The sequence below is a fragment of the Xenopus tropicalis genome, chromosome 4 (genome assembly GCF_000004195.4).
Source record: "Xenopus tropicalis strain Nigerian chromosome 4, UCB_Xtro_10.0, whole genome shotgun sequence".
In the NCBI taxonomy this organism is placed as follows: Eukaryota; Metazoa; Chordata; class Amphibia; order Anura; family Pipidae; genus Xenopus; species Xenopus tropicalis.
Window position 1 is genome coordinate 82104105 of NC_030680.2, and position 19783 is coordinate 82123887.

The 19783-nt window shown below is 35.0% G+C and overlaps 1 protein-coding gene across 3 annotated transcripts in view; it reads left to right on the forward strand.

Moving 5' to 3' along the window:
• Positions 1-19783, forward strand: part of negr1 (neuronal growth regulator 1) — a 282343-nt gene that overhangs the window by 231120 nt on the left and 31440 nt on the right. The window contains exons 7-8 of one of the 3 annotated variants that reach the window (XM_031899790.1): positions 6896-6937; positions 9285-9341. The exons of 1 other annotated variant lie outside the window; for it this stretch is intronic. In XM_031899790.1, the coding sequence (XP_031755650.1) occupies positions 6896-6937; positions 9285-9341 (99 nt within the window). The remainder of the gene's footprint in view (positions 1-6895; positions 6938-9284; positions 9342-19783) is intronic. One more of the 3 variants, NM_001113066.1, reaches the window with a different exon arrangement.

The window sequence follows — 19783 nt, forward strand, 5'->3', positions numbered from 1 at the left end:
TTGACAGTCAACTACAGGTTTTCAGTAAGCTGCATTATGAATAAAATACTAGCTAGCCAATATTAGCATTTGCTGTTGATTCAAAAAACTGTAAGTGCAGGCCTGTTTATGTCCTGGTTTATTTGCATAAGCTTTTCATGACCAATCACCATCCATTATAAGATGCATCAGACAGAAATTGTGCCTGTGTATGTGCTTAGCATATATAAGTTTAAGCATTAGAACTTGAATATAACAGCATGGTAGAAACATCAGTTGCCACTTGACAAAACAACTGTTTTTGTCATCCTTCAGTAAGAGCACCTTGGCTTTCACTGTATCTTGGCAGCAGACAACAGGACTTAATTCCAAATACCAGAATATCTTACATTATTCTCAGGCCAGATGTCTTTGAATAAATACATTGTTGTTCATTGCTTTAGGAATTAATTGCATCCCTCTGTACCACTAAAGGTGCTAATTAAAACACTGTACAGAAGTAATATGTTTACAATGTTTGGTTCCATATTTTGGTTGCATTTAGGGTTTGATTGGCACATCATTAACTCTAAAACAGAATAAAATGTTGCTATAAAAAAAAAAAGAAATAGTGTATTTAAGAGTCATCACAGAAGTAGGAAAGAATGCCAAATTATTCAACATAATCAGATTGCTGTACTGCTAGATTGATTCAAGAGCAGACAATGAATATAATTAATTACTAATTATAAATTAATACTCAGACTGTGAAAACACAGATGGCATTATTTTTTTGTTTCTTAAATAAAAAGTATGGCTTAATAAGAAGAGACACAAATGATAAACATTTAAAGAAAGCAGTGACAGTTTATGAGGAAATCCCTGAAAAATTACCACCAGTGGCAACCAGAGCTTTGCTTTGATTATTATAACCAAAACAGTTCAATAAAAACTCATGGTTGGTTTAGTAACGATGCTAAAATTCCATTTTGTAGGAATCCTAAAGAATTTCATGATTCTTATTTTAGTATCTGTTCTGTTGATTCTGAATATATGTATGGGTCTTTAGGTTTATGCAGAAGATATTTATTAAGGAAAATACTTATGTTTGTATTAATGTTTTTGGGATTCCTATGCTCATAAATGTAATTTATTTTTGTTGATAGTTTCATCTGTACTTTTGCCATGTAACTATATCTGCATAGTACTTTGTATTCATCAATATTATAATTATTTTCATTTATTTATTTATACAGCTCCAGCAAATTATGCAAATAATTTCAAACAATATGTAATATAAACTCAGATCATCCCAGAATCCATACCTGCAATACCAACGGTACAAAGAAATGGTTATAGGTTTAATCCAATATTAACTATCAAACTAGTCCAAACATGATTAGCTTTGGTAATTGGTTTATCAGAGGGGAAAATATCCGGGCAGGGGCAGGTCACACAGCAGTGATGTTTGGTGTGTATGGAACCAGTAAGAAAGGCCATGACTAAAGAATATAATACAATATCTCTACTGTGTTCCCATAAGAAGTTATAGGCATTATATTTTTGGTCCAGTTCATATTCACAGAAGGTTATTAAAATTAAACAAATAAAATGAAAATTAAGCTGTACTCCCCATTGCATTCCTGTGGGGGTGAGTGTTTATCTAATTTTACTATTCTCCTCCAACAGGCCAACATGTGTATAAACATATATATATCTTCAGCTTCAAAATTGCAGTGATCTAATGGTGACCAATGGGTGTCTTAAAAAACTATCCTAGTAAGATGAAGGCATATACTGTTGTGTATATACTATTCCTTGGTGAATCTGATTTGCTTTTGAAAATGCAAATTTTCTTCTGCTACATCTTGGCAGAATGGCTTATTAATAGTTTAAGCTACTAATTACTGTAATTCTACAACCGGCTTCCAACAAGCATTGAACAAGTCAAGTTCCTCCAGAGAATTTAGCTGCGCAGAATGATGATCTTGTTCTTCACTACAGGGTTACTTTTCAAACTGTTAAATTAAATTTGATCACTTTGATTTTGGATCTCTGTATGTGTTTTCTTATTCTTTTTAAAGTTAAATTGCTGAACAATGAGGCTTGTATACAAGGCCAGACTTTAATCAAATTGCTAAATTGTGTTAGCTAAAGCACAGGTGCATACATTATTAATGCAGTTACTAACAGTAGGGAATATGTGCAATACCATACATAGCTTACTGGATACTCAACCATATATGGTTTCATTCTTTTATGAAATAGTTATACATATAACAAATAACAGTGATATTATTCCCTAGACTAATTATTTTGTTGACAGTAATAAAGGTTGCTGCCTACATTAACTCTTTCAAAATTTTAATAGGTAACAGCCCCAAAGTTATCATTATCAATGTGATTATTCTTCACACAAACCTAGGTGCCAAAACACCAAAACAGAGTAAACAATAAGCCTTTAGGAGAAACAGAAAAAATCAGTGCACCTTAAAGGTGGGAGTGATGCCAAGGCTCCCACAGGGTGCTGCTTGTGCCTAATGAATCACATGTAGACGTCATTTTGATGTCATTTTTGACGTGAAAAAAATATTTGCTTACTGCTTAATGATTAAAGGATATGTAAACCCCTTACACAAAGCTTAAATCAGTGAACAGCCTCTTTTGAAATCTTTAAATACCTGCCACTACAGTTATTCAAAGGTTAATAATAAGGCTGCAGCATCCCCTTAATCACTCAGGATTAAGTGATTACTTACGTAATGTTAGCATCTGATTTGTAAAGATGAAATAAATGCAAAAATAAAAATTGGATTAAATCGTAAACCTCATATTTTCATGTACTGGTAAGAAATAAATAGAAATAAAACTGCTTTCAGTTATACAGTAGTTCAAAGTGTTTGGAGCTTTGGTAAACACACTGCCAAGTCTGAAGTGCAAAAACAAACACTTCCTTGCCACTTCAAACAGACATGGAAATGTGTTTTTCTGAATGTATAATAATGAAGTAAAACTGTGCTGCTATGAGGGATTTGGTTCTTATGCACACACTGTATTTCAGCAGATCCTGAAATGTTCAAAAACACAGTGGTTCCTTTTCATTTATCTTTTGCAACTTAACCCTCTTCCATACCCTTAAACCAAGAGGAAAGCATTTCTTATGACAGGTTTGCTGGGAAATGCAGCACACTTGCCACTAATGAGATACCCATTTCAGAGGCTGCTCCACAACTACATATATTTTTTCACGTTCCTGCAGAAACACAAACTAAGCATGGCACTGCATTTGCTGTCACATTGACTCTACTCTTCTCATCCTGCTTTTTTGTTTTTCTCATTGCAGTGTTCAGGTTTATCTTCTAAAAATAAAAGAGATAAACTAAGCATGTTTATTTGTCTCGATTACAATTAGGATGTCTATGTATGCCTGGGCTCTGGGCATTCCCGATGAAGTCCTGTACTGGTTCATCAAGCCCCTTGTGATAATGGAGCCTCACAGTCAATAAATACAAAACCATGCTGGGTGCAACATATTTAATTTTGCCATGCTCTAGAAGGATTCTTTAGAACATTTAGTAGTTACAATCCATGTGCTACATGCAACCTATACAAGTTGGCACAGAGAGAATTAAGTTGCAAATCCATTCCAGTGGCTGCTTAGGTAAACTATAACAGCAGTAACTAGGTATAAAGAACTGTTTGATTGGATGCAGTATTTAGATCCTTGCCCTATACATTTTAAGGAGATGCAGAGTAGAAGATACTATTTTACATCAATTTCAATAAATGAATCCTTATGAGTTTGGAAACTTCTTCCTCACAAGTACAAGTTTATTATGGTCCTCCACAAGGCTTTTTTTTTAATTTGGGGACACTCACTGCTTATGCTGGAGCTTGATTTATAGCACAGGTCTCATTTGCTCCAGAGAGAGAGGAAAAAGGTAGTTGCCACCGCGATACAATTCCCCTGTAACTAAAAAATCATTGGTGAATGAGGTGATCTTGTGATCTGCTACTAAACTGTGCTTTGTGTGATACTCTGCAAGTAAAATTCACCATTGTAATTTTTAAAGATACATTGTCATAAATGTATTTTGTAGGCAAAGCATGCCAATACTTTGCTTTGAAATTTGATGGTATTGAATTTTTACTTTTTTGCTTAGGGAAGGTGGTACTCGTGTTTGTATGGACTCTGTGGCACACAGTGGCCCTTATGTCTTGTCAGTCTTGGAAGCTCTTAAGAAGAAGGAAAATATGACATCCCATTTAGCATGGCAATTTAGCAATCTTCAAGGACAATATAATATGATGGAACTGTTGGAGGAGAAACATAATTTCACCATAGATATGTATTCTCTAGTTGCCCTGTAGCAACAAATGCATATTCATATGAACTAGATGCACATTACATATGCAAATTAGCTTGTATAATTCACTGCACACACACAAAACAATTGACTATCATCTATCAATGTTCCAACACTGCAAGAAAACACAGGCCCAGTGCCACATGTATATATGAAGTCAAATCTCATTACTATTACTAATAATAATAACACATAAATGCTATTAAAATACTGTAAATAGCACTTATGTATTTTTATCTTTCATATGTACATGAGCATGTATTTGCATGTAGTTTCTGTGCAATAAAACAGCAATAATGAATGTATTTATTTAAAATGAATGATTCTCTTAACAAATGTAGACAACTGTCTCCTGAAGTCAATTATTTTTAGTTAAAATAGTCTATATTATTTGTTTAACAAAACTGTTTCCCCCTACCATCTATATATTGATTAAAGACAAGCTCAAAATAATCTGAAATAAATCACAAGCTTTAAAGAAAAGTAAGGTGATAAGTTCTGAAAGAAGAAAGTGAATAGAATTATACACAAGGCTGTTTCAAGCCCCAATGCCTTCTTACCAATTATAACACAAAACATAACCAGGTAGAAGTGTTGTTTTGTGAGGGCAAGATACTGAGTAAAGGTCTGCATTCAACAGCCATGCTTAGAAGGAGTGGAAGGGAAAGGTTAGCACCATGAATTTAGGAAACAGCAGATTCACTGAAGGGTCACTACAGAAGGAGTAGTGTTGATAAGATAGGGAGCTCCATCAAGATCTTATTGATAGAGTTTGGTTGAAACATTCCCATTTCTTTTACTAGTAACCTCCCAAGATCAATGAACAGACAAATATCATTTTGAACCCAGACTATTATTACACATATTTATTAATGTTATTAAAATTGTGTTTTTAGTTTAAAAGAAAAAAGGACTTGGTTAAACATGCATTACAATATTTTTACTTCAAGCTTAAGTTAGTAAAGAAGGGCATGAATGCTGAGACAGCATATTAAGTGTAAAATTCTCAAAATTGCTAGTATAAATAGTTTAAAATGCCCTGATATGGATCGTTTTAGAAGAAGACTGAGATATAAATTACTGTAAGATTGTGTTTGTATTGTCAATTAATTGGATCTCTGCAGTCCAATTTACTTGACTACTAGTGATGAGCAAAATATTTGCCAGGCATGGATTCGCAGCAAATTTCCACATTTAGCCAAATGTGGAAAAAAACGTACACCATTTTTGTGTTCCACAATTTTTTTGCCATTACGCATTACGTTTCATGAATTTTTCAGTGAAGCGAAACTGGACAGATTCACTCATCACTATTTACTACCCAAGCTTTTCTGACGTGAAATTTCTAATTTAGCAACTGTTTGACACATGGGGAGGCGTATTTATCAAAATTCAGATTTGTGAATTTTAGAGTTTCTTTTCTCAATTAAAATAAACTTGAAATTTTACCAAACTTGAGTGTTTTCTTATTGATTCAAAAATTAGATCAGATAAAACCATAAAAAAAATCTCAAATGCATCAAAATTGTATGCAGCAAACTGCAAACTGAATTCAAACATTGATAAATCAGCCCCCTATTGTACAGTATCATCTGAGCATGTATTCCATACCATATTCCTTGCATTCCTTGGGCTCATCCCACAATACCCACCTGCCTCTATGTTGACTTGTTTTCATGTAACTTTCTTTTGATCCTAACCCTGTCTTCATGTTAACCTGTCTGTCTCATGATTTCAAAAATGTTCCTAATCTAAACTTCAGTTTACATGTGTATTGTCACCAAAATTATCATTTCATATGAAAACAGTGAATTAAAAACCATTGATATGAAACATATCAGTGATTTAAATCAGAAACCCCTAAAATCACCTTAGCCAACCTGTGGCTCCCAGTGGAAATAAGCAAATTGCCTCTAATATTCATCTCCTCAGATTATTACTGTATAGTTCTGATGGATTTGGGTTGAATCAAGATACAAATTACTGCAAGAAAAAACTTGAGGATGTCCAATATATTTATATTAGACATCCTCAAGTTTTTTCTTGCAGTAATTATTATTATTCAGGTCAGATTAAGATTTATTCAAATATTTTTGGTCATATTTTCTATCCAGCTGATGTTATTTCCATCCTCCCTTGAAAGTCAATAGCATTTTAGCTTGACACTAAAGTTAAACAAGTAATTCAGATAATTAGATTTGTTCCCTGGTTTAATGGTTAAATACTCATGGGTGAACATGCAGTAGTTTTGCAAAAGTATTTGTCTGAAGCCTTCCCAACAATGTACCATGCCAGGTAGCACTGTAGCGACACTATATAAAACCAAGATTTAGGCCACTCCATTGCAGTTCACTCCAATCTCTAATTTATTTGAAGCAATTAATTCAACTATTCAGAGAAGCCACAGGTGTATTGCAGGAAGAACTTATTGTTCAGTTTCATTATTCTGCACTAATCACTGTAAATTGTGTGCATGCTGATTGTCTCATTTTATGTCTGTCTTCCATAAAGTATGTCATTAATACCCAAACTGTTCTTTTTTTGTTTTTCTTTCCTTTCCCCTTTTGTAGAAATAATTGAACCTTCCACCACTAGTCCTGTCACAAGTTCAGGTCAGTATCCACATACACTCACAAAGTATGTTTGGGTACTCTACTGTCATGCCTTCATCACATGCATACCAAACAGCTGCCTTTTTTCCCTGTGCTCTGTGTAATGTGCTGCTTTTTGTACATATTGTATGTCAGGCTTTTCTAAAACTTATATATGTCGCTTCTTTCTATAATACAAATATAACAAGAGTGCATGTCATCTTTTGCTCTAATTAAATTGTGAGGCATGGGGACAAGTATGAAATGCAGGCACAATACTATATAAACATTTTATTCAGCTTTCCGTATGTTGTTGTGCTTGTACCTTTAAATATATATATATTGTATATATATATATATATATATATATATATATATATATGTTTATATATATATAAATATATATGTGTGTGTGTGTGAGTGTAGGAGCTTCTTCGCATGGTGTACTGTGAAAAAGATTTGTAGGGAAGTTTTAAATAATGAAAAAAAAAAAAAAAATAGCCGGTGTAATGAAATATGTACTATTAGCTAATTTTAATGCTCTGGCCGCCCATGCATGTCAACCACATGCACATTTTTATTTCACTTCACCTAAGGCCGTGCATTTCTTTCAGCTTCCGACATGCTGATGCCTCCATTTGAACCACCAAAGTGTTTGAACATTAGTAAGCCCATGTTAGTTTCAGCAAAAGCTGTTTAAAAATGAAGCTTATAATACAGGATCTGCCCCTTAATATTCATGCGAGTCATTGCAGCTTGGTTATGTTTGTATACCTGCTCCTTTGTTACACTGTTTAATTTTTGAATCATAGAAACAAATTGACATTCATCTAAAATCTAGTTTACACTATAAAATGAAGAGAAAAGGAAAGCAAAAAAGAGGGTTAAAAGAAAATTAAAATCCATCCAAACTAAGGGGCAGATTTATCAAAACACAAGTTCGAATCCCGAATGGGAAAAATCACGAAAATGCTTACGAAAAAATCGTATTAGTCACGATAATATAGTATTGGCGATCCGAAATTCGTGGAATTTTTGTACCGAACCATTGCAAACAGCGGCAGAGCTTTTCCGAATTTTTGCGCGGGCGCTTGTAAAAGTCACGCGAGCGCGAAAAAATCGGCGAGAATACGATCGGAGCGTTCGCATGAACACTCCGACCGTTTGGGTCTTGGTAAATCTCCCCCTAAGTATCAAGAAAAGCTTTAGGATTTTGTAGATATAACTTTTGAGTTATGTTTATAGATTTATATGACATTCTGAAAAATGAATCTTCTACATTAAAGGAAAACTATACCCCCCTGAACACTGTAGGTTTTTTTTTTTATTAAACTATATTGCATAAACCCTGCTTTATCCAAATAAACCATTTTCATAAAATGGTTTATGTACCTTTGGGTAAGCCTAAATAGAAAATTGCCATTTTAAATAGGTCACAGCAGCCAATTAATGGACACAGTTCTGTCTTTTGCTCCTACACGCCTTCCTGTTACAGTTAGAGCTGCATTATTTCCTGTCTGGTGATCTCTGAGGGAGCTCACTAAATGGTGCCTGAAAGGGAAAAGATGTAAGTGGGCAATATTTACTGATACATACATTCCAGTTTGGTAAGATTCTTTAATAGACCTCTTAATATGATATATAGTGGTTATGTATTCATTCTGAAGGTATAGTTTTCCTTTACAAAAAAAAAAAAAAATATATATATATATATATATCCTTTTTATATAAACCACTTTTGTGTTCATTTACATTGTCTTCAGGACAGACTTAAAAAACAAAGTCTATAAATGGTTAAATAATACAGCTACCTAGGCTACCTACATATGTATATGTCAATGGCAGAACATGTACTGGTTCTTGTATGTTTTGAAGTGAAACTACTGATACATTTGTTATTTGTGAGCTTTTACTCTTGTAGCAAATGAAGTGCTACCCTGGTTCGTCTTGTCAGCTGCTTATAAACAATTGTGTTAGTTTGTAATTTTGATTTTGTTAGCTTTTTATTCCCGTGCTCCGTAAAATGTGTTTGCAGTTGTGAGAGCATTAACGGTAGAAGTTTGTCTGTGTAACCATTAGAGTTACTTTGCTATGGTGCTGCTTGAAAGCAAGCCAACAAAATGAATTCAAAGCCATTATTCATTGCCATGCATTGTTCCTCTGACACATGAATGTGCATTGCTGATGAGGTTCTTCAAAAGGCCACCCTATGAAAGTTGTGCTAAACAAATTAGGTAACACAAGACAACTATAAAAAATGCATCTAATTTGTATGACCATAAAGTATTGTGAGCTATTTCAACATTAGATAATACGTTCATTTAAAGCAAGTGCCTTTATTCCTCATGCTTACCATCCTTTCTTCTAGCCAAATATTCCGTGAAACATTATGCAAGATCTTCATCTGATAAACCACACTATGCAGGTATAAAGTGACCTCTTTTTGCAACTTCATTTAAAAACAAATAACAATTAAATGGTACGATGCTATAATGAAATGTCATTATCAGTCACATCTTTAAGATGTATTTTTAATTCCTCATGGCAGAATCATCTGTGTTTATGGTTCTTTATTTCCCTGCAACAACTATTTACTTGATGGATATTAATGTAGCAGCTAGGCTCTCAATAGGTGATATGAAAAAGTGACAAGTCTCTGTTGATTTTAATGCCCCCATACTGAGCAAATTCTATCAAGCAAACATAAAACAGTACATTACATGTTGTTTCTCCCCTTTATTTTTTTTAATTCCATCAACCCTATTTTTACATATCTTCTCTCTTTCTGACCTTGCTACTTCTTGCCCTTATTGTTTCTTGCAATTCTTGTTATCTTAAATATACAATTATTTTTCACAATGCAGTTTATTTTCTTTTTTTTTTTAATAAACTCTATTTTCTTGACCTTTTTAATATATATGCCTGAAGGCTAATTTTTATATTGCTGTATTATCAAATTGAAACATTTATGGAATAGATATATGTTTCTAATTGCTAAACATGAGCACAAAATAGGACTTGGGTTGAAAATGTATTCTGCCTATTTTTTTATTTTTTTTTACAAAAAATATTTGCCATTTAAAGCTGTAATAAATCTCCTTCCCTCCTCCATAAACATAATAATTTGATTAAAGGAAGAAAATAAGTTCCGTATAAACAAACCCTAAGAAGCAGCTCATTATACAGGGGGCTTATCTGTGGACAAATACTTTCTTTAAGTAGATTTTTCTATGCAAACAGTGATTCAGTAAAACCTAAACGCAAAACAAAAAGTGCTTAATAAAAGTGGTTCCATTGTCATGCTTTATTATATGTAGGAATAAAAGATACAGAAACTTTTTTAAAATAAATGGAAAAATATGTTCAGTGCAACCCCTATTTAAAAAAAAAGAAAGTGTTTGGGTTTTCAGGTCAGTATCTACAATATATAAACTGATCCTGCTGGTTGAGACCACATTTTAGGAATAAATTACCAAAGAGATATTATTTTATTGCCTCTACTACTTAATACACAAAATTTGGTAGGGGTAATCAAAAAAATATAAATTGTGTCCCAATCACTATTGTGTGTGGTTTTGCACTTAACAATAGGAGTAACTTGGAATATGGGATCAGAATCTATCATATTTAATATGACCTCAGGTTGAAACGCTGAATGAGAGCATAACAGCACACAATAGGAATAGACATCCAAGTGAAATTATTTTATTATCCTTATCGTAGAATACACAGAATTTGGGGGAGAGGATAAAAAGGTGTAAATCCTACTTCTCCTCGATAACAAGGCTATCAGCATTACCTTAACATTACCTCCTGCTTATAATACATGGTTCACATGGAGCCCAACCAAGATCTTACTGATCTCAGATGGGCTTGGGAAAACGTACAGGTATAGGACCCGTTATCCAGAATGCTTGGGATCAAGGGTATTCCGGATAAGGTGTCTTTCCGTAATTTGGATCTTCATACCTTAAGTCTACTAAAAAATCAAACAAACATTAATTAAACCCAATAGGATTATTTTGCATCCAGTAAGGATTAATTATATATTGGGATCAAATACAAAGCACTGTTTTATTTTTACAGAGAAAAAGGAAATCAATTTTAAAAATCTGAATTATCTGATTAAAATGGAGTCTATGAGAGACAGGCTTTCCGTAATTCAGAGCTTTCTGGATATCGGGTCTCTGGAGTAAAAAAAAGGGCATGTAGGCTGAAACAGTATAATGTGTAAAGTTACTTTACAATTTATGTTTTGCTAAAATTACCAGTATTAACAGCTTACAATGCACTGGACCTGGGTCAGTCAAGCAGGTTGTTATATATTATAACAACCTTATATTATCGTAAGATAAATACAATTGTATACAATGTATTTTCAATTCAGTTGATTTTATTGGGCATCAGTTAAATGACTAATTCTGATAAACCTAAGTTTTTTTAATTTGCTTGACTACCCAAGTTTTCCTGACCTGAAATTTCTATGTTAGCAACTGGTAGCAACTAACTGATTCTTCTGCTTGAGTGCATGTTAAGAATAAAGAACCAAGAGATTTTATTTAATGTACCTACTATAGAGTACACGGGATTTGTTAAGGCTAATAAAATAATAAAAAAGGCGTGGTCACATCAAAAAACTGCGGGTGCCCTAAAAAAATCGTGCGACAAATGCGTTTCACTAATTTTTCGCCGTTTCGTGAATTTTCTTGCTGTTTCGCAAATTTTATGGCGAAACGGGAAAGATGCACTCATCACTACAAATCATCATCTGTAAACTATTACACTTCTTCATAACGTCTGTCACACATCTCAAAATGTCAGTTTATACTTTATACATAATTTTGAAATAACATTGAATTTAGACCAATAGTAAACAAATATATTATTTGTAGGTGGATATCACATTAAAGGTGCTGTGAAAAAACCCACAATTAATTATGGTTCATTAAGATAATTGGCTTTAAGATTGGTTCTTAGTAGCCCATGGCAATACTTGCAAATAATCTCTCTACATCTGTGCACTTTTGATAGAATTCAAAAAATGTATAAAGATAAATAAAGTTTAAACCAAGTTATAATTCATAAAGCAATCATTAAATTCTACAAAACAGTTTCCAGCAAACATTTTGTTTTCTGAGGAATAGGAATTTGGGACCTTTTAAGAATGTTAAATTTAAGACTGAATGATGTTTCTCATGTTATAAAAGAGCAAATTTCTTGATCTACAGTACCTGTTTATGTCATAGTCTTGAAGTATTTCTTAGACATGCTGAATAAACAAATTAAGTTGTTTGCCCTAACTCTGAGGTTTGAATTGAGATTTTCATTATAACTGTTTAAAAGGATTATGCAAGCCATAAAGGCTCGGGCACACGGGGAGATTAGTCGCCCGCGACAAATCTCCCTGTTCGCGGGCGACTAATCTCCCCGAGTTGCCATCAGTTGCCATCCCACCGGCGAAAATGTAAGTCGCCGGTGGGATGGCACATGCAGCGGCGCGATTTCGGCAAATCGCTGAAAATGCCTCGCGAGGCAACTTCGGCGATTTGCCGAAATCGCCTGCGCAGCGTGTACCATCCCACCGGCGACTTACATATTCACCGGTGGGATGGTAGTTCGGAGAGATTAGTCACCTGTGACAGGGGCTGAGGTTTGCACCTTTCCTGTATAAAAATGATCTTTCATTCCTCATGTTGTTGGTGGAGGTAATGAAGTACAGAGTGAAAGAGAGTCAGGGGCAAGTGAATAATGATTTGGCAGTGAAGACCAGCAACCAGTTTTGATATTGTGTGGTAACATGGGTTATATCCAATAAATAGTGCAGAAAAGAAGTTTTAATAGGTTATAACCCTGCATCAGGATTGAACATAAAGTTCATTTTAAACAAATAATTATAATTAAAATAAATAATTAACAATTCCAATCTGTAATAATAAATCAGTACCTTGCACTTGATCCTAGCTAGTTGCATGAATCAAAATTAGTGGCAAAACAATCCTACTGGGAATTTAATGTTAAATTTTTTTTAGAAGACTTAGGGCTCTGGCACACGGGGAGATTAGTCGCCCGCGACAAAACTCTCTGTTCGCGGGCGACTAATCTCCTCGAGTTGCCTTCAACTGCCATCCCACCGGCAAAAATGTAAGTCGCCGGTGGGATGGCACATGCGGCGGCGCAATTTCGCACAAATCGGCGAAGTTGCCTCGCGAGGCTTTTTCTGCGATTTGCACGAAATTGCACCGCCGCGTGTGCCATCCCACCGGCGACTTACATTTTCGCTGGTGGGATGGCAGGTGAAGGCAACTCGGGGAGATTATTCGCCCGCGAACAGGGAGTTTTGTCGCGGGCGACTAATCTCCCCGTGTGCCAGAGCCCTTAAGGTATGTGAACCAATCTATATTTTATCTAGAAAACTCAAGGTCCCAAGCATCCAGATAATAGATCATATACCTGTATTTATATTGTGTTCCGTCTACTAGCCATTGTCACCTATAGCCCATGTACAAACAAGCTGCTTTGTTCAAATGCTGTAATTGTTCCCATTCAGCTACTGTTTACCTACAGCCATATGAATTGGTGTTATCATTTGCTGGAGATAGCTGCAGGCAGTGAGTAATTTGAAATACATTTTTCAAAAATCGACTCAATTAATTGTAGGCACGGTGCTTTAAATTACAAATATAAACCTATATCTGTAAGTCCCAAGCATTTGGAATAGTAGATCTTATATCTGCATTATTTGCATTTCATGTATGACCAGGAAACAGCTAAGACCATGTATTTCTGTTATGTAGCACAGGTGCTAATATTTGCCATTTGAGAGAGAATGTCATTAAACAAAAGTATTGCAACAGGCTCTTTAATACTTGTAGAGCAGGATTTATTTATTTCAGCAGTATATTGTTTTTTGGAACTACATTACAGTATTTTGGTTGTTTCTCGGCTCTGATGGATAGACTGTCTAGCTCCCAGTTATTTTTCCTCATAATTTAATAATAATACTGTTGTCTACACAGGAGTGCTTCTTTTATATTTATTTATTATTTGTTCTCTTTAATCTTCCCCACCTTTCAAGTTACTGACAAATGAACGGAGCAGGCACCCTTAGTCCCTCACAGTCCTCTTACAGCAAAAAAACATAAAAATTGTTATTTAAAAAATCAGCAGGAAGAAAATGTGTTTGTAGCCCTGCTGTATATGATTTCAAAATAGAAGGATAGCAGTGCTAGGGCTAGGTATTTGGCATCCATGCCAAATTTGTCAAAGGCCCTTACCCTTCCCCAAATAATAATTATAATTATAGCCACGTTTGTGCTTGCATATTTCCTTGTACACATGAGCTATTTTAATATTTTTAGGTTGATGTGATTGAGTCAGTGGTCCCTTGTTCTCTTATATCAGCATCCAGCAACCTAATGATTTGCCTACAAAGTGAAAATGGAAAATTTGAAAATAAGCAAAAAAAGATGCAAACCAACAGAACATTGTTTTTTTTTTAAAATTCCATCATCTGACTAAAAGAAATCTATACATGACTATTCAATAGTGTATACCCTGTTGTATGGTATGCTAGAATCTAGACTAGAACTATGCAGAATTAAATAATTTCTATCCAACTACAATAGGTGACTATGGGGGGGGGGGGGGGGTCACAAAGCCACTGTCTCTCATAACTGTAGTTCTGCCAAATCTGCCTCATGCAGACAGAGGTGTATTCAGGGAAGTGGCTGTAGATCCCTTGTTTTGAAACAACACAAAACCGTGTGCATTGCACCCGCGTTTTGCACTTTTCACTCTGTCCTCCACTTGGTAAATATGTCTTTATATCTTTTTTAAGTAGTATAAAGGTTTTATACCTTTAAAAGTGTTTTTGTTTGTTGTGTTTTGAAGGGAGAGGATGATAAATTTCATTTAAGGTAATCTCTGCTTGAAGTTTTTCCTATCTCTATAATGCAGGTACCTGCCCCAAGGGAATCAAGAAGCAAATGTACTAAATTGCTATGAATTAATCTACATACTCATAGAGTAAAAGCAATTATGCAGTTTGTGGTTGGTAATTGGGTACTGATTATCCTAAGCATCTTAGTGATTACTTATGTTGCCTTTTGGATACCAAACAAACACTACAGATAAGTTTAGCAAGATTTCAGTAAACTGTATGTCACCTATGATAGTTTGTGGGTATCCTCCACTCAATAATTAATCATTTTCAATATACAATAATTCTTTTGGTAAATATATTGGTCTTATATTGCTCTATATCCATTCTGAAAAAGATAAAGTTTGCTGAGTATATCAGTAATGTATCTTATATCTTACATATTTCAAGTGTGTCATTGTTGTATCACTTGTTAATGTACAGTATGTTTGGCAAATATTTTCTTCTAAGTGTAGTTCATGTGAACAGTTATAGTAATCTGTTTGTTTCTGCTTATTCAACTGTGACCATCTTTAAAGAGGGAGGAAACTGAAGCATTAGTAACTCATGACACACATCGGGTTATGACACACATAGCCCTAAACTTGGGGGTGGGGTAAGGAAACCTGGTTTTGGCACACACTTTGGCCTATAAATAATCCCTTTATAGTTGCTTAGCAGGACCTGGACAGGAGATGGTAGTTGCAAGATTAACACTAGAAAAACAAGACAGGGCAAGGAAAAAGTGCACTGTAGCACCTTAATATTTACAGTATAAAGGGGGAAGTCCCATTGTAATTTAAGATGGAAAGGGGGGTTTAGAACAGTTGCGTTAAATACATCAAAATTCTCACAACTGTGTATAAAAATGTTGGCGAATAGGCCATATTGTGCTAAACAAAAATTGGAGTTGGAATTTTATCATTTTTGGTGCTCTATTGCAAAGTGACATCTATGCAAGTTTAGGTGCAATTGAGATGGATTCCCCAGAGTCAACAGGCACATTTGCAAACAATTTACAATATGAAGCAGTACAAATGCACCAGCACTAAGCACAACTATACAGAAGTACAAGAATCAGCTTCTGATTCAAGTACCTTTAATGAATGGAGTAAATTCAAATAATGTGCCATTTTTGTGCAACTGCGGTTGCAGTTGTAACTGAACAATAGTGTGTTCTTTAGTAACCCTATTTAATCATCAGTAGAGAATAAAAATACTGTAATATGCATAAGCATAAAGATTTAATACAGGTAGTGGTCACTAGAAGGAACTAAGAACAGGAAAGTCCCCAATAAAATTCTAGTAAAAGGAGAGAAACCAGTGAGATATAAAAGAAATTTGAGTACAGCTGACAACGTATTGGGCTAGAAGGGTACCAACTAAAAAAACAAGCCAGGAGTCTGAGACACTAAATGCAGTCAATGCACAGATCAAAAGATAAAACTGCATCACTCTGAAAACTGTGCAGTATGTAGCTGGTGCTATTTTTGTCTCTAAAAAAGAAAAATGTTTTTTTTTGGGCCTACCGTGGCCCTAAGTCATATCATGGCAGGCAGGTATATTGGGTGTAGAAGGTTTGGTTTAGCTACAGCAAGGGTAGCTTATATCACAGCTCTCTGTAACAGTGAGGGACAGTGGCAGCTCTACCTCATCAATAGGTGTTTAGTGCCCTTGTATGTTCAGTGCCAAGTAGGCACTAGAGCCTTGTACTTTGCTACAGAAATGGAATTAGACTTCAATCTATGAACGGATATTTGTTGGAGAGATTGTTGTTTTAGCCAAATACTTGGTAAAAGAACAGTCAATTCATTGATCTATTTCTCACATTGCCATATAAACAAACAAAAACATGGAATCTGTGGTTCAGGTTCTATGGTCTTTAGAACTGCTTGGGGTAAGGTAGCTGTAAAATAATGTCTCTGTAGAATTGTAAATATGTGCTGTGGAATACCAATAAGGCTATAATTTTGTTTTGTGTTTTGGTGAGTTGTTCCTGCTATGGAGAGATATAAGCCAAACCCTAGGCAATGGTAAAGCTGCAAACTGACACATTAGTCAACTTCCAAGAAACAGTTAAAAAAAATTGTAGCCAAATAAAGTGTTATGAGTATTATATTATCCTTTAATTATATAGTACCAGCATAATCTGTTGCACAAATTAAACATAATTTGCATCAGTCATTGCTCTGGAGCTTACAATATAAATTCCCTATAACATTCACTAGGCCCATTTTTATCAGGAGCCAAATGATCTGCATCTACCCTGGCTGGAATAGAACACGGGACCTAAGAGCTTCGAGGCAGCAGTGCTAACAATTGTACCAGCGTGCTGCCCAAGCTTGCATATACATTAGTCTTTTGGCAGGAATTTAACATGCCCCCCACTCACCCATTAATTTAATTTGCATTGATAATGTCTTGGTTGAAAATAATGACCTGGTCACAGCTATTTTTAGTTAAAGCTTGTGTTATCAAAAGTTACCAGTATGAGTAACCCATTATTCATGAGCATTGAGACAATCCATCATCTTGCACATATGAAAATACTACTGTATGTTTGTATACTTACAAATAAATATGGCAAATAAAGAGTAAAATTTCCTTTGCCCACTTAATGTACCATCTATGATAATGTTCACACAGCATGAAACAAATATATTTTGTATACACAATATTGCATATATATGGGAAGTTAACTGCTGCATTAAAGACGAGGAGAACATCTCTCTAGGAGGTCCGCTTCCCAGGGGTTGATGGGCAAATCCAGATATTTAAGATAGACAGGAACAAATTACTCTCAAGATTAAATAAGCAATCTTAATACCAAAATACAATCAATTTTAAAAGACATTTAATATTCTGAGAGCTGGATGTGGTTCAAATAACCAAATTAGCATTTTATGGTAATACAATATATCATTACAAGTCAAATCTAGCTTTTCTTGTAGCTGAGAATGCATTGCACATGACCTACTTTTTTGAAATTCATTTACAACCTCCATGTTAAGTGATCAGGTTGCGTATCTAAAAATCTGCATATTAAAACTACCAGTTAAATAAACCCACAATATAATAGAGATTAATTTCATCTTCGTGTAAACTGAAATAAGAAGTTTTCGAGCAGCCACTGTGCAGTGTGTGATTTATTCATCAGCTTCTTAATTGCTACTCAGTATAAACTTCAGATTTTAAGACATTTATACTATTTGATGTGTTCCCATATGCCATATGTTCATTTCCAAATGTGTTTCCTTATTTTCTGTTTTCAGGGGTTTTTTTTTTCAGCTCCCTTAAGGCTTTGTCTCTTTGTTTTATTTTAGGCAGTGTGTGTTTTTTGTTTGTTTGTCCTTCACTGTTTTAGATGCAGTTATTGTTTAGTTCTTTTTGTCACATTTGGCATATTAAAGCAAAATAATCATGTATTATGTCACCCTTGTATCTTTATAGACCCCAGAAGTGTGCCATAGGTAGATTTTTTAATTTAAAACCAACATACCCTAATGTTTACTATTTGGCTAGCTGTTTTCATGATTTTTTCAAAGAGCATGTGTCTATCCATAAACAGAAATGTTTCAGGCTGTTTTTTAAACTCAATCTATTATACATAGAGTAAGGGGCACATTTACTAATCCACGAATGTCCGAAAAGCGTCCGAATGCGTTTTTTTCGTAATGATCGGTATTTTTCGATTTTTTTCATAAATTGTTGTTGACTTTTTCGTAGCCATTACGACTTGCTCGTAAATTGTCGCGACTTTTTTGTAGCCATTACGACTTGCTCGTAAATTGTTGTGACTTTTTCGTAGCCATTACGACTTGCTCGTAAATTGTCGCGACTTTTACGTAGCCCTCGCACCAAGTACGAAATTTTCGGATTCATTCAAGTCCTATGGGAGGCTTCCAAAATCATGCAAAGCCGAAAAGTTTGCCCGCTGTTTACGAGTGCTCAATATGAAAAAGTCGCGACAATTTACGAAAAAGTCGTAATGGCTACGAAAAAGTCGCGACAATTTACGAAAAAGTTGTGACGGCGACGAAAAAATCGCAAAAAATACGGAAAAGTCGCAACATGTTTGTTTCCAATCCGTTTTTTTCCCATTCGGGATTCGGATTCGTGGATTAGTAAATCAGCCCCTAAGTGTTGCTTCCTAACCTCCCACGTCTGAATGATATGCAAATTGTAGTTGGTGGGAGGAGAAATGTACCACATGCACCGCCTACAGGCACCCTGCAGCTGCCTCTTATAAATACAGCATTAGCGTATGTGGGTAAGGTTGTTTTGATGGCAGCAAATTTTACCTTTGCCTTGCCCTTGTGGGGTTTAGGGAGCTCTGCATTGCTGGTAACCCATAAGTTACTTTAATACTCAGGAGGTATATGTGCCTACGGTTAACCCATCCCTCTGCCAACTTTACTATTCATTGGGTGCTGAAAAGGAGAAACCCAACACAACTAAATGGAGCTCTGTAAATTCTTGTGTTTCATTGTAGTTGGTCATATTAGACAGCAATCCTGTGCAAATGTTAAAGTAAAACAATAATCCCTAATGAATTACAGGCTAATCTAGTAGGCGTTTAGCATTGTTGTTTAAAGAATATATAAACCTTTTTTTTTCTATCAGTAAAATTACTCTAAACAGCCACTAGAATTACCTACCTTTGTCCCAGCATTCTCTCTGACCTGGTTCCTCAGTTAGAACTTCCTGTTCAGTTCTCTCTTCAATTGGACAACCTGTTGTCGGAGTGGAGAGCCTTCTGTGCATGCCTGGAGGCAGCAGGAGCCAGTCTGTGCATAAGCAGTGTTTTTTTTTTTTTGTGGGGGCGGGAATTCACTCTGCACAAGGAAGCAAAGGAAAGGATTAACATCTAACTGAAGAACCAGGTCAGACAGAATGCTGGGACAAAGGTAGGTAATTCTGGAGGCTGTTTAGAGTAATTTTACTGATGG